Genomic DNA, 23570 nt, shown 5'->3' on the forward strand with positions numbered 1-23570 from the left:
TGACTCATCATTTATCTGGATGGTATCCTTGTTTTCACTTCCACTTTAGAGAAGGATCAAAGGTACGTGAGACAGATGCTTCTTCATCTCAGACACAATTCTTTAGTAGCCAAGCTAGAAAAGTGTGAATCTGATCCAATTCCTTGGTTATGTCATCTCGAAGGAGGGTTTTGCCATGGATCCTGCTAAACTCACCGCAGTACTCGAATGGCCTTAACCTACCTCTTTAAAGGAATTGCAGAGGTTCTTGGGAATCTCCAATTATTACCACAAGTTTATAAAGAACTTTTCTCAAACAGTCGCTCCTCTCACTGAATTGACAAAATGGAACAAAGACTGTAAACATTGGCCTCCTGAGGCCATGAATGCCTTCTCTTGTCTGAAAAAGGCTTTCTGTTCAGCTCCTGTGCTCTGCCATCCTGATCCTGACCTACAGTTCATTTTAGAGGTTGATGCCTCCGAGATAGGGGCTGGAGCTGTTCTTATAAAAAAGGACCCTTTGGCTTCCAAGTCACACCCTGTAGCCTTTTTCTCTAAATGCTTTACTCCTGCTGAGAGGAACTACGATGTGGGTATTCGTGAACTCTTAGCCATTAAGATGGCCTTGACTGAATGGTGTGATTGGTTAGAGGGCACCGCCAATCCTATTCAAATTTGACTCAATCCGACTCAAATTCGACCTGTCGAGGACTCAATCCTCGACAGGCCCGGTGGGCCTTGTTCTTTTCCCATTTTAACTTTGTGGTCTCTTATCTTCCTGGGACCAAGAACAAGAAGGCAGACGCCCTTTCCCGTCAGTTCCCTCACTCAAGTGATTCCTCAGAAGCTCCTATTGAACACATTATACCCCCCTCCTGTGTGGTTGCTCAACTCAATACCACTCAGTCTAGTAAACCTCCTGGTGCCCCCATGGCCTGCGATATCCTCTTTGTACCCCTGAACCTGCGTATCCCTGTGCAAGCCTGGGCTCATGATAGCAAACACTCAGGACATCCTGGTTCGACTAGGACTTTCAAGCGTCTTTCTCAACATGTTTGGTGGCCTACTATGAAGTCTGATGCTCAGGATTATGTGAAAGCCTGCACAATCTGTGCTGCCAACAAGCCTCCTTGATCTTTGCCTCCTGGCTTGCTCCAACCATTGTCCATTCCCAAACAACCATGGACACACAAAACATTGTGGACCACTATACAGTTATCTGGGTTGTAGTGGACCGCTTTTCCAGACTGGCTCACTTCGTACCCCTAAACAAACTGCCTTCTGTGCAAGAATTATCGTCCCTTTTTCTCTTACATGTAGTACGACTTCATGGCATTCCTGTGAATATTGTTTCTGACAGAGATCCACAGTTTATCTCTGCCTTCTGGAGAGCCTTTTGTAAGTTGATTGGAACCACTGTTTCCTTGTCGTCTGGCTACCATCCTCCGACCAATGGACTAACTGAGAGAGCAAACCAGAATTTTGAAGCCTACCTTAGAGCCTTTGTCAACGACCGTCATACCAACTGGTCTGAGATGCTACCCCTAGCTGAGCTGGCAAGAAACACTCATTGGCACTCTTTTCTTCAATGTTCTCCATTTCAAGCCGCAGCCGGTATCAACCTTGTGTCTTCCCTCTTTCAACTCAGTCCACTGGGGTACCTGCCGCAGACTGACAAGTCACTGAACTCTCCACTCACTGGCAACATATTCACTCTCAGCTGCGTTCAGTTGTCTCTAGATATAAGAAGTTTGCTGATCGTCTTAGGGCTTCTTATGTGCCATTCCAGTGGGTGAACGTGTTTGGATCTCTACTCGACATATTCGTCTACGTCAACCCTGTCAAAAATTTGGTTCTAGGTTTATTGGTCCTTACAAGGTCCTGTTGCCTACAAAGTGGCCTTGCCAAAAACCCTTACGCATACATCCAGTCTTCCACATCTCACTACTTAAACTTTGCATCAAGAATAGATATACCCGGCTCTGAGCATCTCCTCCTCCGCTCCTGGTCTGTGGTGACCCCGAATATGAGGTAGCTAAGATCCTGGACTCCAGATACAGGCGCAGACAACTACAGTATCTGATTCATTGGAAGGGTTACTCCGTGGCAGATCATTCCTGGGTTCCTGCCCATGATGTGCATGCTCCATCTCTGGTCTCGAGATTCCATGCTGCTCATCCTTTGAGGCCGACTCTAGTTCCCGGAGGGAACCCTTGAGGGGGGGGCTATGTCACGCCGTGCCGCTCTAGCTGTTGCTAGGGGCGCGGCGTCTCCTTCCCTGCTCGTTGCCTGGGACAGTGTCGGTTCAGAAGCATGCGGCACTGATGTCATCACTTCACGCTCCTGATGCCGGTCAGACCTTAGTGGTGCAAATCCTGCACCTATTTAAATTTGCCACAAACGATCTGTCACTGCCCAAGTATAGGTGTTACTTTGTGTACTCCTGGGTGTGACAGATCGTTCTTTCTAATTGCCTAAATACCGTTACTGAACTTGCCTGTCTGACTACTCTCCTGTCTTAACCCTTAAACTGCTGGATTGATTACTGTTGCTGAACATGCCTTTCTGAATACTCTACCTGCCTTAACCCTTAACGGCTGGATTGATTACTTTTGCTGAACCTGCCTGTCTGACTACTCTACCTGCCTGCCTGACCATTCTAGTGGTTTATCCTTGGACTGCTTTACTGTTGCCAAACCCTGCCTGCCTCATCATTCTAGTGTTTTATTCTTGGACTGCTTTACTGTTGCCAAACCCTGCCTGCCTGACCATTCTAGTGGTTTATCCTTGGACTGCTTTGCTGTTGCCAAACCCTGCCTGTCTGACCATTCTAGTGGTTCATACTTGGACTGCTCTGCTGTTGCCGCTGGGGACTGCCCTGTCTTTCCTCATCTCACTAACTTTCTCTGCTCTGGGATATTCCCTATCATTCCGGCTCGATGCCGGGATAACAAGACTACTGGCCGAGTTTGGTCTGATAGAGGAGTATCCCACAAGCGTTACACTTATAACATTTTTATGTAATATTTTTTTTTTTTTATAATTTTTATTAGATGGCATTATTATGAGTGTAAGTGTACTTTGTAATGTTTTTTTTTTATATGTTTTGTGCAATTTTCTTGTTTCACAAAACAGTTAATCAGAGCTCTGAGGATGCGGTAATCATTCTAGTGTAAATCCCTAGTGAGCTCAAGTGATTGCTTTACTTTCAACTCATAATACCAGCAGTAAACCAGACGAGAGCAAACACCCGCAATAAACCCCTTATCGCTTGCCTGCAAATGTTAGTGCTCCACCCTTAATCTGGCCCTTAATAATCAATAATGTGGTTAAACTGCACAACTAAATATCTGGGAAATAAACTTTCATATTAAAAAAAGAAAATTAATATATTCCTCATCTGAATTAATTCCTTTGCCATATAGCGATTATATACCCTACTTAAGGTAGGAATAACAAATATGCATACGAAATAAAGAAACAGGAAAAAAATTCAAACTTCCAATTGTTCCCCAATACAAATATTGAAAAAAGTATATATATATATATATATATATATATATATATATATATATATATATATATATATATATATATATATATATATATATATATATATATATATATATACAGTATATTCCCTATTCCCAGGTATATGCTACAATCTTAATCTTAATTCAAACATTTTATAACCAAATTTTTCCCATATCTGTAGCCTCATTTAAAAAAATCTTAATTTCCTCATTCCACACAGAAACATGGCCCAGAATCCTTCTGTAAATTAGTTATTACTGTCTTCTTCCCCAATAAATCCTAGCTCTTGAAGTAAAGATCCAAAATGTTTATCTTTTTAATAATATTTTTCTTTATGTCCTCAGCTAGTTGGTACCCTCACATGTGCAATATCCCTGCCATTTAAATGCATCTGTATTGTACCTATGTATCATTTTAAAATGTGCTGCAAGTGCAAAATCAGGATCTAAAGAGGCTACATCACATAGATGCTTCAGAATTTTTACTCTCTAGTAGTACGTCCCTAGACCTGGCCCTTCATGTTGTGGGCCCTGTTCTTGGAGGTTGAGGGCCCTTGTGGGGGCAGGCAAGAGGCAGGGTGGGGCATAGGTGCAAGGTAGGGAAGGAGGGCAGCCCTTCCCTAATTTTTCCTAAGAGCCTGGTTGGTCTCAGTCCATCCCCGTTACAGATACACAAAATAGCATTTGTATGTTTGTTAGGTCAGGAGAGCCTAACACTTATATTATAGCATCAGAGTTGTGCAAGTTGAGAGTTCAAATGCTTATATACTGTGCTAAGTATCACTGTTAAACAGATATATGCAAAACAAACAAATCTGTACATCAATAGGAAAATGATGGAAGCATAATATAATTAGTAAATAAAAGTATTACTCAACACATAATAAGTATAACATTGAGAATGTAAACCTTTTCTCAAATAAATGTTGTTAAAACTGTGCTAACAATTTCTGATCATTAGTGTATTTCTGTTTCTATAACAAGAAATAATAATAAAATGTCTCTTTACACAAACTATGAAGTGCAACCATCCAACAACATACATACATAAATATCATAATACGTACTGAATTAATGGCAACTCCCCAGATTCTTGGTCTGTTAGGGTACACAGTGATGTTGACTTCATCCACTCTCTTCAAGAACCAAAGGGGAAGTTTCTTTTCTAAGCTTGTGTGGAGGCTCACCTAGTTTAAAAACACAACAGAGCAATTCTTTATCTTCTAATTGGAAAACATCTGCATCTGCATTGCATTGCAACTCTCTTTAAAGGACAAGGATTTATGTATTAGTCAGACTTACATTTATAGGTATCATATACATTGCTAAGGCAACAACATACATAACACTTTCCTAGCTCAAATGATACCTAAGGCTATAATTGTTCTTTAGGAGTGGTTTAACGAGTGCTTAGCAGTATCACTGGTGGTCATTTCACTATAAGTTCAAAGAGTGCCAGACACTTATTTATTAGCACATATTTATCAAGTGACACAGCTACGGTTGTATTTATGATATCACCAGTAATCTAGAAGAAATGAGATGTAATTTCCCAGGATAGTTTAGTAATGTTGAGACTAGTATTAAAGGAAAACATACCAATAGATTCTTTATTTTATTTTAAAACATTCATATATAATGCTGCTAGGTGATCCGTGGCCGGACTGTTATCCAATGGACATTTTTCCGACTGACATTTGTGTGACGGATAATATTCCGACAGACAAATTGCTGTTGGATAACAGTCTGGACACAAGATAGATAGATAAGGATAGATACAGATCCAAAGATAGACAGACAGATAGATAAGGATAGATACAGATTGAAAGATAGACAGACAGATAGATAGATAGATGATAGATAAAAGCACGTTGTAGGGGGTGGGACCCATGGTTAGTTTCCCAGTGGCGGTTGCGGCACCCGAGGCTCTGATTAGAAGAAAGCACTCTGGAGTGTATCTGCCCTCGGCTGACCTCAGAACACAGTCTCTCGGACATATGTCTGACGGCACATGTGATTTGGCATTCTGTCCGTCGGCATTTTGTCCGAACACCTAGGTGATCACCTATCAATGCGTAAGATATGGGCACAATGTATTGAGCAGTGTAAGCTGGTTTTGAGTCCTTGTGAGGCAGGTTCGCTCATGCAAGCCTACTTTCAGCAATGTAAGAAGCAGCAGTCATCTGACCGCTGCTTCTTAACCTCTCCCCACCTCTGAGTTGGCAGATATGAAACACTCCAAATGAGTTGGTTTGGGGTGATTGACAGGCCCTGCTCTACATGGCAAGTGCTTGTGCAATGGTACATGCGGGCAGCATACTTACAGTGTCCACTGCCCATTTCTGCATGGGGCAAAAGGTGTCAATCATTTGTCACCTTCACTCCTCACATATCATCTCCTTCTCAGACCCCATAAACCCCACTGGAATAGTGAAAACAAAACATAAGGAATCTGTTAACCCCTTGCCTTTCTGTGAAAGCTGCTGTGCTTAGCATAGCAAAGAAGAACACATTTTGAAGAAAAAAATAGCTTTGATTTTACAAATATATATGTATGTACGCATGTATGTATGTAAGTAAATATTGTACCCAAAATGTCATCAAGTGGTTCATATGAGATAATAAACCACTAGATAAAGGCTTTATTTCAGGGAAAGACATAGGGTTAGATTACACATGGAGTGCAAAACAATAGTGCACAGAAAATAAAGCACAATCTGGTATTGCAAGTAGATGGTTAAATATTTTAACTAAATCATCTTAACAAGACTGAAACTTTATTAGCATGCCCTATACTTTTATTGGATATCACAGGTAGCACTATAAACGTGGTCACTGAGTTTGTATTTCAAGCGGTGAGTCAAGTGTCGCACTCAAGCACAATGCAAAATACTGTTGTAAAATTCAGCACTTTTCTAAACCTGAACTAAACTATGTAACTAATTATTCATATCTGAGAGAGCTGGAGATGTATTGTGTATTGCTTTTGAAGATGTGTCATGCAAGCCACTGCTGACTCTCTGAGGTGTGGTGTTTGAATACTGGTGCACGGGCCCTCACAGGATATGTGTGTATGCCACAGAAAACAGTAATAACTTTTATTAAAAGCATTTTTGCTAATGGAAGTACATTGCAAAAATGCTTCTATTTCATATTGAAATGAACCCATGCACCCATGAACTGCACTGCTCCCCCCTACATCTCAGAACTTGTCTCTAGATACTCTCCCTCCTGTCCCCTTCGATCAGCTTAGGATCTCCTCCTCTCCTCCTCTCTTGTTACTTCCTCACATTCACGTTTACAGGACTTCTCCAGACTGGCCCCCATCTTGTAGAATTCTCTGCCTCGCTCCATAAGACTCTCCCCTAGTTTTAACAGCTTCAAGCACTCCCTAAAGACTCTACTATTCAGGGATGCATACAACCAACACTAACCTTTCCTAACTCCATTGCTTTCCCCTTGAACCCCTTAGATTGTAAGCCTATGAGCCCAGCTGTTTACAGATCGCTTCATAAGAGACGACTACAACAGTGAAACCCTCGGTAGGGCCCTCTACCCACTTGACCCCTACAAAAGCTATCCTGTACACTGACTATGTTTACAGCGCTGCGGAATCTGTTGGCCCTCTACAAATACCTGATAATAATAATAATAATAATAATTTCATTTGTGACCATTTTATTCCTTTAAACAGATACTAAAAGCTGCACTTCTGGAACACCCCTATGTGTGCTTGCTCTTGATTGGTTCACCAGCAAAGTCCTAGTATAGAGTAGTGCAGGAAACAAAACTTTGACTATGCATTTAACCCATTTTGCAGAGGTTACAAATTACACCCTGACATTAAAAAAGTAAAAGTCTCTGGGGTAGATTTAACAAGCAGCGGATGCTGCTTTCTACGCCCATTGTTTCCGGCTTGCCAGAAACGTAAGTTAAGAAGCAGCGGTCATAAGACCGCTGCCCCTTAACTTGTCCACTGAAATCATCCTGATCCGATCTGATCGGGATGATTGACACCCCCTGCTTGCGGCCACAGGTGAGCAGGGGGTGGCATTGCGCAAGCATTTCACTAGAAATGCTTGTGCAATGTTAAATGCCGACAGCGTATGCTGTCAGCATTTAGCGATGTCAGCTGGACATGATTCGCAGCCCGCCACTTGTTAAATGGACCCCTCTGTAATAGTGCTCACGTGCAAACGGGCATGCTATAATGGTTAAACTTTAAGAAAAATTGACAATTTACCTGCATTGCAATCCTTTTCAATCCTGCATTTCGCTGAACTTCTGCAATGTCACCAACAGCCAAACCAATCTAGAAATATATAAAACAAAACTTGTTTGATGTCTACATGATCAGAAAGTGTAATATGAATATAGTGAAAATGATGTCAAGGCAAGCACCCCCGTATACTAGGTCCCAAAAGGACAAATAAATACAATGAATCCTCATATTCCTTGGATGGAGCATAGTTAGAACATAAAACTGTGTATTATCATTAGAAATCAATTTAATTTTCCTCCCCATACATCAAATGTTTAGTTGTAATGCCCTTAAGTGCTTGCAGACCCAAAACACTCTGTTTTACCTAGGTTAAAGTTTAATGGACATCATGTTATGTACTCTTAAAATGCATTCAATGTTTGTGATCCCCAGCAAATAGTCTGAAGCCATATTTAGTGATATTGCAGTTATATAAAAATGGTATCCAGAAAACACTAAAATATTGTTTAAAGGGAAATAAATTATTTTTGAGAGTGTAATATTACATTTTATGAGTAGTAAAACATATGTAATATCATTTTTACATTTAATTTGCCCCCATTTCCTTTAATTTAACATTAAATATTGAGGGTTTTCCAATTTTGACATCTAGCTTGAAGTGCACATTGCATCTTGCTACATATATATCCCTAACTGACTTCACCGGTGATGAACAACAATTGGAGCAAATCTGGTGTTAATGTATTCAGAAAGTTTCAGTATGTGACTGGTACAATAATTTATTACAGAAAAGTATCGTAATGACAATGTGTTTTATCTGCCTTTAAGTCAGTATGCTTTGTACTATTATTTTGTTGTATTTGAGAGGGTAAGCAGGTGCTACCTCAGTATACAGAGTCACCAGCAGATTCTATAATACAAGTACAAATATTTGATTTCAGTAATATTTTAAGTTTAACCTATATCCCTTATACAGGAGACAGATGTGGATTAATTGTTTTGTGACATCCCATCTATTTAATTTATCAGCACCAAGGTTTCAAAAGCAAATGTATAAAAACTGCAGCTTTATGGGTACAAAGTGAAGAGATTTAATGTGTGTACATAGTTCTATGGGTGGATAACGTTCCAAGCCATGGACCCTGCCTGCCCCCATTTGGAGATAATGATGTGGCATCTGTCTCCTGTATTGATCTTTGCATAGGTTTACTTGTGCTACTCCTCCTCTTGCTCTTCTTGTCAGTTATCCTGGGTGAGTTAATCTGGGATGATTCAGTTTATCGCCACCTCAGAACCATGAGTGAGTGATGCTTCTTAAAGGGATACTAAACACATTTTTTTTAATGATTCAGATAGCAAATGCAATTTTAAGCAACTTTCTAATTTACTTCTATTATCACATTTGATTTGTTTTCTTGCTATCTTTTTTGGTAGACGCAGGAATCTAAGCAAAGGAGCTGGCCCATTTTTTGGTTTAGCACCCTGGATAGCACTTGCTGATTGGTGGCTACATTTTGCCACCAATCAGCAAGTGCAACCCAGGAATTGAGTAAAAAAATAGGCTGGCTCCTAATCTTACATTTTTGCTTTTCAAATAAAAATAGCAAGAGAACAAAGAAAAAGTGTAAATAGGAGTAAATTAGAAAGTTGCTTAAACTTGCATGCGCTATCTGAATCATGAATGAAAATATTGGGGTTCTCCTTTAACTAGTGTATGCAGGCTCACACGAGCAAGCCTCACTTCAAGAGCAGCATTGCCAATTATTATTATTATCATCATCATTACTTATTTGTATATAACTTGGTACAAAGATACATTGTTAAAGATGTATGGTAAGATACAAATACATAACAGAATAAACAAAACTAGTAAAGGAGGAGGAGGCCATTGCTCTGAAGAGCTTACAGTCTCTGTGGCCGATTTAAGAAGCTGCAAATGCAGCCGTTTCCGCGCGAGCCTTCAGCCTCGCCGGAAACAAAAGTTAAGAAGCAGCAGTCGTAAGACTGCTGCTCCTTAACTCATCGCCACCTCTGAGATATGATCGGGATTGATTGACACCCCCGATTGGCCGCGAATGTGCATGGGGCGGCATTGCACAAGCATTTCGCATGAAATGCTTGTGCAATGATAAATGCTGACAGCGTATGCTGTCGTCATTTATTAGTGTCAGGCAGACATGAACCACTACAGCAGATCATGTCTGCCCGACAATTGATAAATCGACCCCATAGGTTAAAAAAAGTATAATCAAGAAAATAAGGAAATTATTCATGAAGTACTTATTTATAACACATCTACTTTCATGTGTATCAAACACTTACCATATAGCAATGCAGTGATTTTTTTTATAAATAATACATTTGGTGTTTGTGAAACTGATAAAACTTTACAACCATGTAAATAAGAATGCATTTTTTTTCTAAACTATGAATTCATATTTTAATAACTTACAAGTAAGTTCATAAGAAGGATAGGAATCAGCAAAGTGAACATTATGAGGTGTATGAATGTCAGAAATGGGTATGCAATTTGATCGTCAATCAAAGGGTGAAGAAATCCATCTTGATAATTGATGTCTCCAAGCATCATGGTAAATGTCTGCATTAATGCAAAGTAAGGGGTACTGAAGGTTGTCTAAAAAAGAAAATACAAGATATAAGCTTCCAAGGCATCTTACTTAATATTTAGAGCTGTGTAATTTTAAGAAGTTAGTAACTTTTACAATATGATATGACTGCACTACTATAAAATTAATTTTACTGAACTATAATTCATAAAATGAAGCAAAACATTCATTTGTAGCCTCGAGATGGTGGAACAAAAATAAAATGGGGAAGATAAGTGAATCTTAAAGGGACTTGGTACTCAAAAAAATTCTATCATGACTATTAAAGAGCAGCAGTGAAATATACTTAAAAGTTGTTTAAATGTCAAGTGAAACAAAAAGACAAAGCAGAAGGGCTGGGCAACATTTGCACTTTGGAGGAAAATTAAGGAGACATGCATTGCAGTAAGCATTAAAATCAGGACCATGGACAGCATAAAGCATCTGTGGCGCATCTGTGGCGCATCTGTGGCGAGATGGGTTAAAGAGAAAATGATCATCACTGGGATCCTAGGAAGTTTCAGTACAGCTGCTGTATCTCCTGAAAAGTATAAATGTTCCCCAAGGCCTCCCCACAGGTTTAAGCATTTGGTGCCTAATTCAGACCTAGTAAAAATTGATGTGGTCTCCTTATATCCATTATGAAGCTGATTTGGAGGCATTGTCAAAAGAGTCCTTTACCAATTTAGAATGCATATCTTCCATTTATTTAATTATCATATTAATTATTTTTATTTCAATGTTATATATAGGCAGTTTGTTGATAAATTTAAATATTGCATTGTTATGCCTGGATTAAAGGAACATTAAATACAGTATAATAAAAATACAACCCAATAGCACTTGCTATTTTTAAATGTGTGGTAGATTTTTTTTTTCAGTACAAACTTCACACTTCAATTTGCCATTTCCCTGTATCATGTCAGAGCCATCAGCCAATCAAAGACATATATGTATACAGTGTGAATTCTTGCACATGCTCAGCAGTAGGTGATGAATCAGAATGTATGCATATGAAAATACTGCACAATTTGATAATGGAATTAAATTGGAAAGTCTCTTAAAATTGCATGCTGTATCTGAATCATTAAAGTTTAATTTTTAGTTTAGTGTTCCTTTAAATATATTGGGTTGTGTTGTGGTTGGAGACTAGTTAGAGGATTTGTTTAGTAATGTATTAATTGTTGATGTATCGTCCGGTTAGTGACTCAACTGCATGAAATATTAAAAAAAGTCTAATTAAAGAGGCTTATCTTTCAAAATTTAAGTGCACATGAGTGTAAAGTTCTTAAGTAAAAACAGGGTATGTTTGTAATTCAATTGTGATGGGACAGGATTTTCACATTTGATCAAATGTTGCAGTAATACAATTCTCAAGGGCAGTAAGTTGTAATAACTTGTTAGAAACTAAAAAAAATCACTTAGTTTTTAAAATTTTTTTTGAAGAAATGCATGAAACATTATTAGAAAGATGAACATACTAAATAAATGTAAAATATATTAAACAAATAGCAGCAAAAAAAAAGTCTGCTTACCTGCGGATACAGAAGTACGAAGAAACTAAGGCCAAATCCCAAAAGTAGAAAAAAGAAGAGGATGACAATTCTCAACAATGTTCTTAAGATTTCCCAGAACATGACAATGTAGATTCCAAAACTTTCAAATCTAAAATAAGTTAGGAAATGTAGAATAATTATTGATATTTGATAATATTATATATTTATCATATTCATAATTTCTATCAAAATTTAAAAAAAAAGTTTATGCTTACCTGATAAATTATTTTCTTTCGGAATGATGATGGTCCACAGTCCTCCATAACATACAAACTATATTTCCCAAAACTAGGAGGAGGTCAATAACCCATATAACAGCTTAAGATCTCTCCCATCTCTCTCTTAGTTTAACGTACAACAGAGTAGAGAATAGGAAACATGTAGGTAGGAAACACAAAGCAGGGTCTGTAGAGGTGTCATTAGAACTGTCACACAAACATTGAAACGGGCAGGTCCTAAGGATCATCATCATTCTGAAAGAAAATAATTTATCAGGTAAGCATAAATTTAGCTTTCTTTCCTAAAATGATGGTCCACAATACCCAAGCCGATGGACTATGTTACAGAAAGGGGGGACAATTTTTCTGGTAGTTCTTATTTAGCCCACTATGCGGCCTGAAGGACTTTCCTGCCAAAAGCTGCTTGCGAAAAAGCAAAACCTCAAAGTGATAAACTCTGAAAAAAGTACACAGGGAAGACATGTTGCAGCTTTGCAAATCTGCTCCAAAGATGCATTTTTTTTTAAAACCCACAATTTTGCAATTGCTCTTGTAGAAAGAGCTGTAATACTCTTATACAGCGATCTTCCCGTTTTCAAGAAAGTCTTGAATCCCTGTTTATGAGTCAAGAGGCCAACGCTACCTTAGCAGCTTTCTGTCTGTTACAAGACTCAGTGAAAAAACAAACTAGAAGTTTGTCTGAAATCTTTTAGTTGCTTTGAGATAGAACTCCAAAGTGTTTGCTACATTTAAGTTATGTAATATCTGCTACCTAGAGTTAGCATGATCTGAAAACAATGAAGGAGCAAACAACTCTAGATTAGTATTTTCCCTAGGGATAAAATAATATTTACAACAAAGTATAGTCTTCACCTTGTTAATAGTAAGAAATGTAGAACCACAAAACAAGGTTGACAGTTCAGAAACTCTTTGTGCTGAAGAGATTGCTAATATTAAGAGTACTTTCCAAGATAATAGTAAGTATCAATGGAATGCAATGATTCAAGAGAAGAACCTTGTAATACAGAGAAAAGTAAGTTCATATTCCAGGGTGTTAGGTTCGATCAGTAGCCTTATTGTAACTAATGCCTGAACAAAAGTCTGAACCTCAGGAAGTTTAGCCAACTTTCTATGAAAATAGATAAAGCAGAAATTCAACCATTTAGAAATTAGCAGACAAACCCTTGTCAAGGCCATGCTAAGAAAATTGAAGGATTCTAGGAAACCAAAGGAAATACCAACAAACACAGAACAGCACTTAAAGAAAGTCTCCTTAGTTTCAGTTTGTAGCCTATACTGAGAAACAGCCGTCTTCACGCTCCCAGGGCAAACGGTCTTCTGATGTTAAACTCACCGTTGCTAGCCAGGCAAGTAAGTGCTCCATCAATGCTACAACATAGATATCCAGTAACATCCAAAAGGCAGCACCCGGTTCAAATAGTCCATAAGACATGGTATTTAAAAAGCAAAAAAGTTTAATAGGCACAAGTACACATCACAAAAATGAGAAAAAAAAGGTAAAACATGTTTCGTATATTACATACTGCACTTTTTCAATGACCCATAAATTGCAACTGGTTGCACACCCTATTTACCTCCCATGCCTCCTCCCCCTCACACAGGTAGACCACCAATCACGGACTAGAAACTTAATAAATACACACCTGTGTCTAATAAAACACATCTAATAGTAATTAATGCTGTCTCAGGTAATGCAGTATAAGAAACTAAGGTGAGGATAGACATAGTTAAAAATAGGCATGAGTACATATATATATATATATATATATATATATATATATATATATATATATATATATATATATATATATATATATATATATATATATATATATACATATGAATGCATGTATTTACAGTAACTGCTTATTCTAAAATTCGCAACATAAACATAAAGAATGTCAAACATATAGTTTGTTATACATTTTACACAAAGAATTTGACATCTCACTCAGAGTTCAAACCCCAACATACAGTTAAAGGGACAATGAACCCAAAGTTTTTTTCTTTCGTGATTCAGATAGAGCATGCAATTTTTTTTTTTTAAGTCCTTTTATTTATTAACCAACAGTTGGCACATATAAGCATTAATACATAGTCAACTAATAAGAAACATAATCAATAACTCCAGGTGTTCATGCATAATTACAAAACATATCATGATATGTAACACAGATCAATATAGGGTGTGCAGAACATCTTAACCCAAAACATTGAGATCCAACTTTTAATATATGCCTAATGTTGGAATTTTCTTTATCTTCAAGAAAACAAAAACAATACGACAACCAAAAAAAAAAAAAAAAAAAAAAGGGGGGGGGGGAGGAAAAGAAAAATAGGGAAGGAGAGAGGAGGAGGAGAAAGAAGGGGGGCCAGGGAAAGGGAAGGAAGGCAAGAAGGTGAAAGAAGGGTGGGGAAGGGAGAAGAGGGGCAAGGGCCCTCTCCCATATCCCCCCCACAAGGAACCGAAAATTAAGGGAGAGGGAGGAAGTGAAAGAGGGGGCCATCCCAAGGGGGTTCCAGGAGACATCTAAGTCCCTTTACTTTACTTGGTCATTACCAGACACCGAGCAATACCAGTTCCGAGTTTCTGAAAGGGAATATTAGGTCATTCATTTCTGTGACAGGTAGTGACTTAATGAAAATTGACCATTTACCAAAGAATTGTTTAATGTCTGATTCATTATCTAGGTTAGTATCTCTTTGTTCTAGAAAACATTGTTTTTTCAGACAATTTTTTATCTCTGGGATCGATGGAATTACTCTTGATTTCCATTTTTTGAAAATAAGGTATCTAGTTGCCAGTATGGAGAGAAATATTAGTTTGTGACATGAGTTGTGGTTCTTAGGGCCAAAAACAATTGATAGTTGTGAAAGACTCTCGTGGGGGATTTTAAGGGTCCTATTAAGCCAGAACTCTAATTTCCGCCAGAGATGCCTTATTCTGGGACAGCTCCAGATCATGTGGATTAAATCGACTGCAGGAAGTGAGCATTTTGGGCACTTATTGAAGCTGGAATTATGGATTTTGTGGCCCTTTTGAGGAGTGAAATATGCGTTATGAAGGAGTTTGACATGTGTCTCCCGCCAAGTAGCTGAGAGAGTGACCTGGGCCACTTTACGAATTGAAGACTGAATGGTTTTTGCATCAATACTAACATGTGGAAGCAACTGGTTCCATATCCTAGTAATTTTCTCAAGCTCTATTTCATCCCTACATGATTTGATTAGCTGATAGCAAAAGGAAATAGAACTAATTCCATTTTTAAACAAGGTAACCCAGCTTCCCAGTTTACCCAAAGTCCAGTTCCAGCCAGTCTCTTTCATTAACTCAAGTAGTAAATGTCTACTTTGCAAAAAAGCAAAAAATTCTTTATTGTTGATTTGAAACTCTGTTTTCAGATTGTCAAAAGATTTCACACAGTTCCTCTCTATATCCCATAGTTGTATTAACCTATTTAGACCTAGATTGTGCCACTTCTTGAATATTACAGAGTTTACTCCTGCCGGAAATTTCGGGTTTCCTTGTAATGGGAGATATTGAGAGACTTTGCAGTTTAAAGACAGTATTTTACCCACCTTCCACCAGGCCTTCAAAGGGTTGGAAAAAGATTTAAGCATTTTAATTTTACCTGGTAATTCTTTAGGTGGGCAGTGAATTAAGGCTAATGGTAGATAGGGATAGCAGATATTTTCTTCAAGAGTGTTATTCGTAACATAATTACTTTGAGAAATCCAGTCGACCACCACTCGGGTCAAAAAGGCATAATTGTATGATCGAATATCTGGGAGTGCAAGGCCACCGTTATCTTTTGAAAGAGAGAGTTTGTTTAAAGATATTCTCGGTCTCTTTTCCTGCCAGAGGTATTTACTAAGTGCACTGTTAATACAGCGCACATCTCTCTCTGAGAGAATTAATGGAATATTCTGTAATACATAGAGAAGCTTAGGGAGCAAGGTCATTTTGAATAAAGCAACCCGTCCAGAGGTGGAAAGTGGCATTGATTGCCAGATTTTAAGTTTCTCTCTGATGTTTGTTAATACTGGGGGGATATTAAGATCATACAATTCCCCCGGCGAGGAGGGGATTAGGATTCCTAGATATTTAAGAAAATTTCTCGATACAGTGAAGGGAATATCAGAAGGAGAGTTGTGATTTTGTCTGAGCCATAACAGCTCTGATTTTGCTTCGTTTATCTTGTAGCCCGAGAAGGCGCCAAATCTAGTAGTAATGTCTAGTAATTTGGGTATACTGGTTTTAGTGTCTGAAAGATATACCAGTAAATCGTCAGCATATAGGGCGATTTTTGTGACCTTTCTGCCCAGTTTGATTCCTGATAGTTGCTGCCTGACCATGATTGCCAACGGTTCGATTGAGACGTCGAAGAGCAGGGGGGAAAGGGGACACCCCTGGCGTGTACCCCTTCCAAGGATTATCCGTGGAGATGATACATAATTAACAACCAGAGTTGTATAAGGTTCCTTGTACAAATTCATAATAAAATTGAGAAACTTACCTCTAAAGCCGAACTTGGCCAAGGAGGTAAAGAGATGGTCAAAATGTATTGAGTCAAATGCTTTCTCTGCATCAATCGAAACAATAGCCAAGTCGGGTGCTGCCCCATCCCCCCCGCTCCCCGGCGCCTCGAAATTCCTGAAATACTCTGCAATAGTCAGAGCCTCCCTGATTTTTGCTGAAGAGTTACGACCTTGGAGAAATCCAGCCTGATCTGGATGTATGATATTGTCCAATGGTGCCTGAAGGCGCCCTGCAATAATAGAACACATGATCTTATAGTCTCCATTTAGGAGAGCTATAGGCCTGTATGATTCCTTTAGGGAGGGATCTTTCCCGCCCTTCAGGATTAAAATGGTGTTAGAGGCAGAAAAAGAGGTAGCTACAGGGTCACCGCTGACATACATTTTATTAAATAAATTTTTAAGATAAGGAGTAATCTCAGTGTTCATGATTTTATAGAACTCGTTTGGGAGACCATCTGGTCCAGGAGTCTTATTGGTGGTGAGATCCATGATAGTTCTTGTGATCTCTATTTCAGTAATTGGGGCATTAAGAATATCAACCGCGTCAGTTGAAATTTTAGGACATGTGATATTACTCCAAAAGTGAGACGCTTGCGTGAGATCTGAAGTCCTGCATGTATATAAATCCTGATAGTAACTGGTAAATGCCTTTGCTATCTCATCCGGCTTCTCAAGGAGGATATCCTCCTGTTGAATGCTCTCGATGAGGGATACCTTTTTCTCTCTTTTGACCAGATTTGCCAGTAGTTTGCCAGACTTGTTTCCAAATCTGTACATTCTGGCTTGGAGTTTCAGGTCCCTCTGCGTCTCCTGGAAGACCGCAAATGTGTCTCTAGTATTTTTGGCCCGAATATATTTTGCCCATTTTATAGGTGTTTTTTCAAGTAGATAGGAGTTATACGAATTGATTAGTGAGTTGGTGATTTCTTTCTCTCTTAATCTTATTTTCCTGGATCTTTCAGCACTATAGGCTATGATTTCACCTCTAAGGACTGCCTTAGCGGCTTCCCAGAAGACCAGGGGGGAATCAATATAGGTCTGATTATGATAGAGATAATCAGAAAATTTAAGTTTGAGCCAATTTTTAAATTTCAGATCAGTTGCGAGAAAGGAGGGGAAAATAAAACGAGGTGAACTAGTTTTGTGAAAATTAGACTGGATCTCGAGTGAAATAGGGCCATGATCAGAGAGAAAGATCGGTAGTATGCCTGTTTTCACTTCTGAAAGGGTTATTCTGTCATTGATAAGAAAGAGATCAATTCTGGACAGCGTTTTATGCGCTCTTGATAGACAAGTAAAATCCCTAACATCAGGGTTTTGGAGCCTCCAGGCATCTCTAACTGCAAGATTATGCATAATTGATTTTATTAATTTAGTTTCTAAGTTGTCCCGTTTTTGTTTGACCAGCTTGTTGGTGGTTCTAAGTCTGTCAAGTGGAGAGTATGGGGACATATTAAAGTCGCCACCAAAAATTAGGTGCCCCTCCTGAACCGCGAGAATTTTAGCCTGAAGTCTGGACCAGAAAGCTGGGTCCAGTTTATTAGGAGCGTATACATTACACATAGTGTAGGTTGTATTGTTTACTTTTGCTTTAACTATCACAAATCTTCCATCGGGATCTGTTTCGTTATAAATAACCTCCAATTTGATTTTTTTCCCGATCATAATGGCCACCCCCCTTCTCCTTCGATCTCCCGGGGAGAAAAAAATTTCTTTCACCCAGGAGGATTTAAGTTTCAAGGACTCTTCCGGTGACAAATGTGTTTCTTGTAGGAAAGCTATCTCTGTCCCAAGTTTCCTAAGGTGTGTAAGAATAGCTTTCCTCTTGATAGGGGTGGAGATCCCGCCCACATTCCAGGAGATTATTTTAAAATTTGCCATTTGTCACTGACTGAGTTTCCGGGTAGGATCCGTGTGGGAGGGGGGAGAGGGGGGGGAGGAAAGGGAATGAGGGGAAGAAGAAAGAGAGAAGGAAGGGAGGGGGAGAAAAAAAAAAAAAAAAAAAAAATTCCTATTGAAAGCCTGCATTTCTAATCATTCTTTTGTTAACTTTTAGAGTTTACTACACTCCTACGTTCAATTGTTAGTTTAAGGAGTCAAGTGTTTTATAAAAAATTTCAGCTGAAGTAGTTTCTTCGAACCAATGTGTTTCTTCCTGTACTATAACCTTAAGTTTATGTGGATATATTATCATTGCTCGGTAACCTTTTTGGATAAATTTGGAGCAGATGGGAGCTAGCTCCCGTCTTTTTACTGCTGTATCAGCGGAGAAATCTTGAAACATTAAGATTGTGGCTCCTTTAAAAGTAATCGGCTGCTGCCTGCGATAGTGCTGAAATAAAGTAATTTTGTCCTGGTAATTTAATAACTTTGCTAAAATTGGCCTAGGTCTATTTCTGCCTTTGTTGTCTGTGTGTAGGGAGCCTAACCTATGCGCTCTCTCAACCATTATGGGTTGATGTGTAGTTGGCATTTTAAGGATTTTAGGTAGTGACTCTGAAATAAAAGATAGAAGGTTCTCATTTTGTTGTTCCTCTGGCAGACCAATAATTCTTATATTGTTCCTTCTGGAACGGTTTTCTAAGTCTTCTAATTTATTTTGGATTTTTTGTATATTGGTTTCTGCTGATTCAAGTTTAGAGCTATGTAGGTTTGTTAGGTCTTCTAAATCAGATACCCTTTGTTCCGCTTCTTGCAGCCTGGCAGAGAACTGCCGAACTTCCTGTGTTAACAGGTGGATATCTTGTTTTAATTCAGTTTTAAGGGCGTCGAATTTGGGGGTGAGGGCATCCGAGATGCTAGTAACCAAATTCTGAATATTGGTTACTTCTTGTATCACTGGTGCATTAGCCAGTATTGGTTGTATGTCGGTGACATTTTCCTGTGTATTCTTTATTTTCCTATCCCTCTGTCTGGCTGCCATGGCTGGAGAGGGGGTCTTGTATGGGGTGTGTAGGAATTTATCCATGTGCCGGAAAACTTGAAAAGGTGGAAATTTATATCGTGACGTAGTAGAAAAAAAAGGTGATTAAAGTGTTCTATAGACGCAGACAAACCAAGAAGTGCAGGGTTAGGGAGGTAATTAAATCTCAAAACGAGAAAAGTGGGGACCAAGTGAACAGTGTGGGGCAGGTGAAGGGGAGAAAAAAAAAAAAAAAAAAGGAGAGGGGGAGGGAGTGAAATGTCTGTATAGGGGTGAATATATTAATTGTGTAGAAGGTCCAGCCGTGGGAGTGGGGAAGAGGGATTATTTAGTAAGATGAAATAGACTTTGTCCTGAGAGATTGGACCTAATTTTTAAAAACAGTAGGTATTTAGATCCACTGGGTGGAATATATATATTTAATTCAGGCTATATGAGCTACAGCGTCACCCAGTAGGTTGGGATAAATAGGTGATTCAGACCTTTTCCGCGATTCTAAATATAGAAAAAAGCCTATATTTCAGAGAATACTAGGATGTATTGCTTCTTTTAATTCAAAAGAAGGAGGGAAAAAAAAAAAAATAATAAATTTTTTTTTCTATATTAACCAATATGTATGCGCCCTTCAGAGCTTATTAAGCTCTGATATTGTAAGATATCCTTTCTATTCCTAATATAATTCTCTAATTATCCTGAATGGATATATGGCTTTAAATCATTATTTAGTTAGTGTAGAGAGGAAAGACAAAATTACAGGTAAGGGAATATATAGCCTTAATACACCCTAGGTGTATTTAGCTATATTACACTTCAGCCAATTACATATATGAGCTATTACCCCAGCAGCTGCCTGTCTCCGGTTGAGTCTTACTTTATCAGACGAGTGAGGCAAATATTATTTTGCTGCTACTTTAATATCCCATAAATGATTTTAGTTTTTATTCTAACAAGGAACTTTTATAGGATACTGGATCCGTTCAATTTTTCAAATAAATAATTACTCTATACAGTCACAGGTTAACTCTACTTCCAGTTATCTTAGTACATATACTAAATCTTGTATAGAGTTATCTTAATATATAAAGGTCTCATGATAGGGTCTCTTTGTAAAAAATAACACTAGGGACAATGTTTTTTCCACTTTAAAGCTAAACACCTTGTTTAACTGAGAAAACAGTGAAAGAACAAAGATGAAGGAAGTAGCTTCTATTAATTAACCCTATACCAACAGGAGTCATAGAAAACATAACATTAGGGTGTTAGAATACCTTAGTGGCCTTAGCCAGCTACAAACTTTAAACAAGTTAATTTAGTCATACAATAGACATCATCTCTAAAAAAAAAAGAAAGAGAGAGAAGGGAAAGGAAAAAAGAACAAAAACAAAAAAAAAAAAAAAGGAGGGAGTTAGGTTATATTGCAGTTTAGTGAACACTTTCCACACTAGCGAACGCACAGACCCAGGGTCTTATACCAAAAAAAAAAAAAAAAATTTAGGTAGAAAAAAAACAAACACAAAAAAAAAAAAACAAAAAAAAAAAAAACAGAGAATTAGCAGCTATTGTTCTTTATCCTGCTGTGAGATTTTTAGATAGTTCAGCAACAAATTTTCCTTTGCCTGTGTGTAGTATGCCAATATATGCTTTGATAGTCCCTTCAGAGATAATTCTCTCTCTCTTTCCCCCTTCTTCCTCCTTCCACCTTCGCACAGTACAGGAGTCCTGACTGTGTGTTTTCAGGATTGATGTGAGCCTGTGTTCTCACAGCTCACTAGGTGCATTTTATTTAGGGAGTTAAATATTAAGCTGCTATGTTAAAACACTTGAAAAAAGAAAAAAAAAGAAAAGTGTCCCTTCTGTTCCTGCTACACCCCTCTCCTTCCCTCTCTCCCCTTCCCCTTCAATTGAAAAAAGTGGGGAGTTAGTTCTTGCTCTGTTATTAACAGTTTTTTTTCTCTGTTAAGCTGAGCGAGTTTATAAGGGGTGTATTTTAATGTAAATTCCTGTAGGGCCTAGGAACTCTTCTCAGCATATATACTCAGAGTGTATATAGTGTATAAATCCTTCCTTTAGACCTCAGTAAGTAAGGTATTGTTTTTGTCACTTATAAGTTATAACTTACCCCCTCTGATGTCGCTCGCCTGTGCCGCTGTTACTTGAAAATCTTGCTTGTGATGCCGTGGGTAAGTCAGACCTCCTGCTGCCTGTTTGGACGTAATTTTGTTTCCGAGCTCCACCTGGGTCGTCTTCACTTCCCTACACAAATCCCCAGTTGGGGGGAGGTAAGGGGGGAGGGATGGGAGCTCCGACAATCACCTCCGCGGTCAATCCTCCAATATTTTGGAAAATGCGGCTCGAGCTCACCACCTCCCGCGCAGCACCAGTGGGGGAGGGGGAGACAGCCGCTGTGAATCAGATGGTGCCCTGAGAGAAGCCACAATACGAGGTTAGGGTCGGGCCTCCAGATTCCTATTGGACACAGCGCGGGCTCACTACCTCCCACGCAGCATCGGTGGGGGAGGAGGAGACCGCCGCCGTGTTCTCAGCTAAGGCTCCAGACAAGTCAGCGGAAGCCAGCAAGTCCTCCTGTATGATGCTATGTCCGCAGTGAGTCCACAGGCGCGATAACGGCAGAGGGGGGTAAGAAGCCAATAGATAGAATAAGTGGTTTCTTAGTACAGTTTAATAGTAGCGGGTATAAGTTCAGAGTTATAAGGCAGATTACCAGTCCCTTCTCTTTTTTTTTTTATTTCGTTGTCTCCCTTTCCTAAAGCCTCCGTGTAGAGGGAGAGTTAGCTTCCGTAGGGGGGGAGAGGGGATAAGTCGTTAGTTCCACTTGGGTTAACAAGTACACCAAGATACAATTCCAGTTTTAGGTATTTTTATTGCAGTCACGGTGGGATGGTGTTCCACCGATACAGGTTCCAGAGAAGATATTTCTTACTGTCCAGGAGGCACCCTCAGATTTGAGGTAGGGCGCGAGTTTCCACCGCCAGGAGCTGTTGGACTGGAGAACAGAGCTCAGCTAGACGTGCTTGCTCCTCCTCCACCGGAAACCTCTAGAGCATCTAGAGCATGCAATTTTAAGCAACTTTCTAATTTACTCCTATTATCAAATTTTCTTCATTCTCAAGGTATCTTTCATTGAAATGCAAGAATGTAAGTTTAGATGCCGGCCCTTTTTTGGTGAACATACTGTGTTGTTCTTGCTGATTGGTGGATAAATTCACCCACCAATAAACAAGTGCTTTCCATGGTCCTGAACCAAAAAAATTGCTTAGATGCCTTCTTTTTCAAATAAAGCAAGAGAACGAAGAAAAATAGATAATAGGAGTCAATTAGAAAGTTGTTTAAATGTGCATTCTCTATCTGAATCATGAAATAAAAAATTTGGGTTCAGTGTCCCTTTAATGCTATTCCCAAGAGTCAGTACATGAGGGTCAAGCAAAATTGTACTGACCCAGTGAAATATGAGCATAATGCCAGAGATTTATCCAATAGGTTTGTTGAGAGAGGATACAAGAAAGAAAACTTAGAAATTATCAAGAATCAAGTAGATGTCTTAAATAGAGGTTCTTTGTTTGTCCCTAAAAGTAGATCTACCAGTATGGAGAAGAAACCTAAGTTATCACCACATATAGTAGTGAATACCATACAATTTGTGGTATTATCAGAGATTCACTACCAATTTTGGAAACAGATAATACGTTTAGGGAGATTGTACATACAGGTTGTACTTTTGTATCCAGAAAGCTAAAACCTTGGGTAATACATTATCACCGTCCATGCTACCAGGATGTAAAAAACAGAATTGGCCCTCTTTGAAACCATTTTTTTGAATGTAACAGTAATAGATGCAAAGTCCTGTTCATATGCCATTTTTGGTCCTGAATTTACTTCTCAGGTAACTGGCAAAGTTTATCAAATACGACAATATTCAACATGCAATTCTTGTTTTGTCATATTTCTTTTG

At 38.7% G+C, this 23570-nt stretch overlaps 1 protein-coding gene across 1 annotated transcript in view; it reads right to left on the minus strand.

Annotated features, from left to right (window-relative positions):
* TRPA1 (transient receptor potential cation channel subfamily A member 1) overlaps window positions 1-23570 on the minus strand; it is a 336909-nt gene that overhangs the window by 23117 nt on the left and 290222 nt on the right. The window contains exons 22-25 of the mRNA XM_053715123.1: window positions 11876-12005; window positions 10187-10369; window positions 7756-7824; window positions 4580-4699 (exon numbers count right to left, since the gene is read on the minus strand). Of these exons, the coding sequence (XP_053571098.1) occupies window positions 4580-4699; window positions 7756-7824; window positions 10187-10369; window positions 11876-12005 (502 nt within the window). The remainder of the gene's footprint in view (window positions 1-4579; window positions 4700-7755; window positions 7825-10186; window positions 10370-11875; window positions 12006-23570) is intronic.

This window comes from Bombina bombina, chromosome 5, assembly GCF_027579735.1.
Source record: "Bombina bombina isolate aBomBom1 chromosome 5, aBomBom1.pri, whole genome shotgun sequence".
In the NCBI taxonomy this organism is placed as follows: domain Eukaryota; kingdom Metazoa; phylum Chordata; class Amphibia; order Anura; family Bombinatoridae; genus Bombina; species Bombina bombina.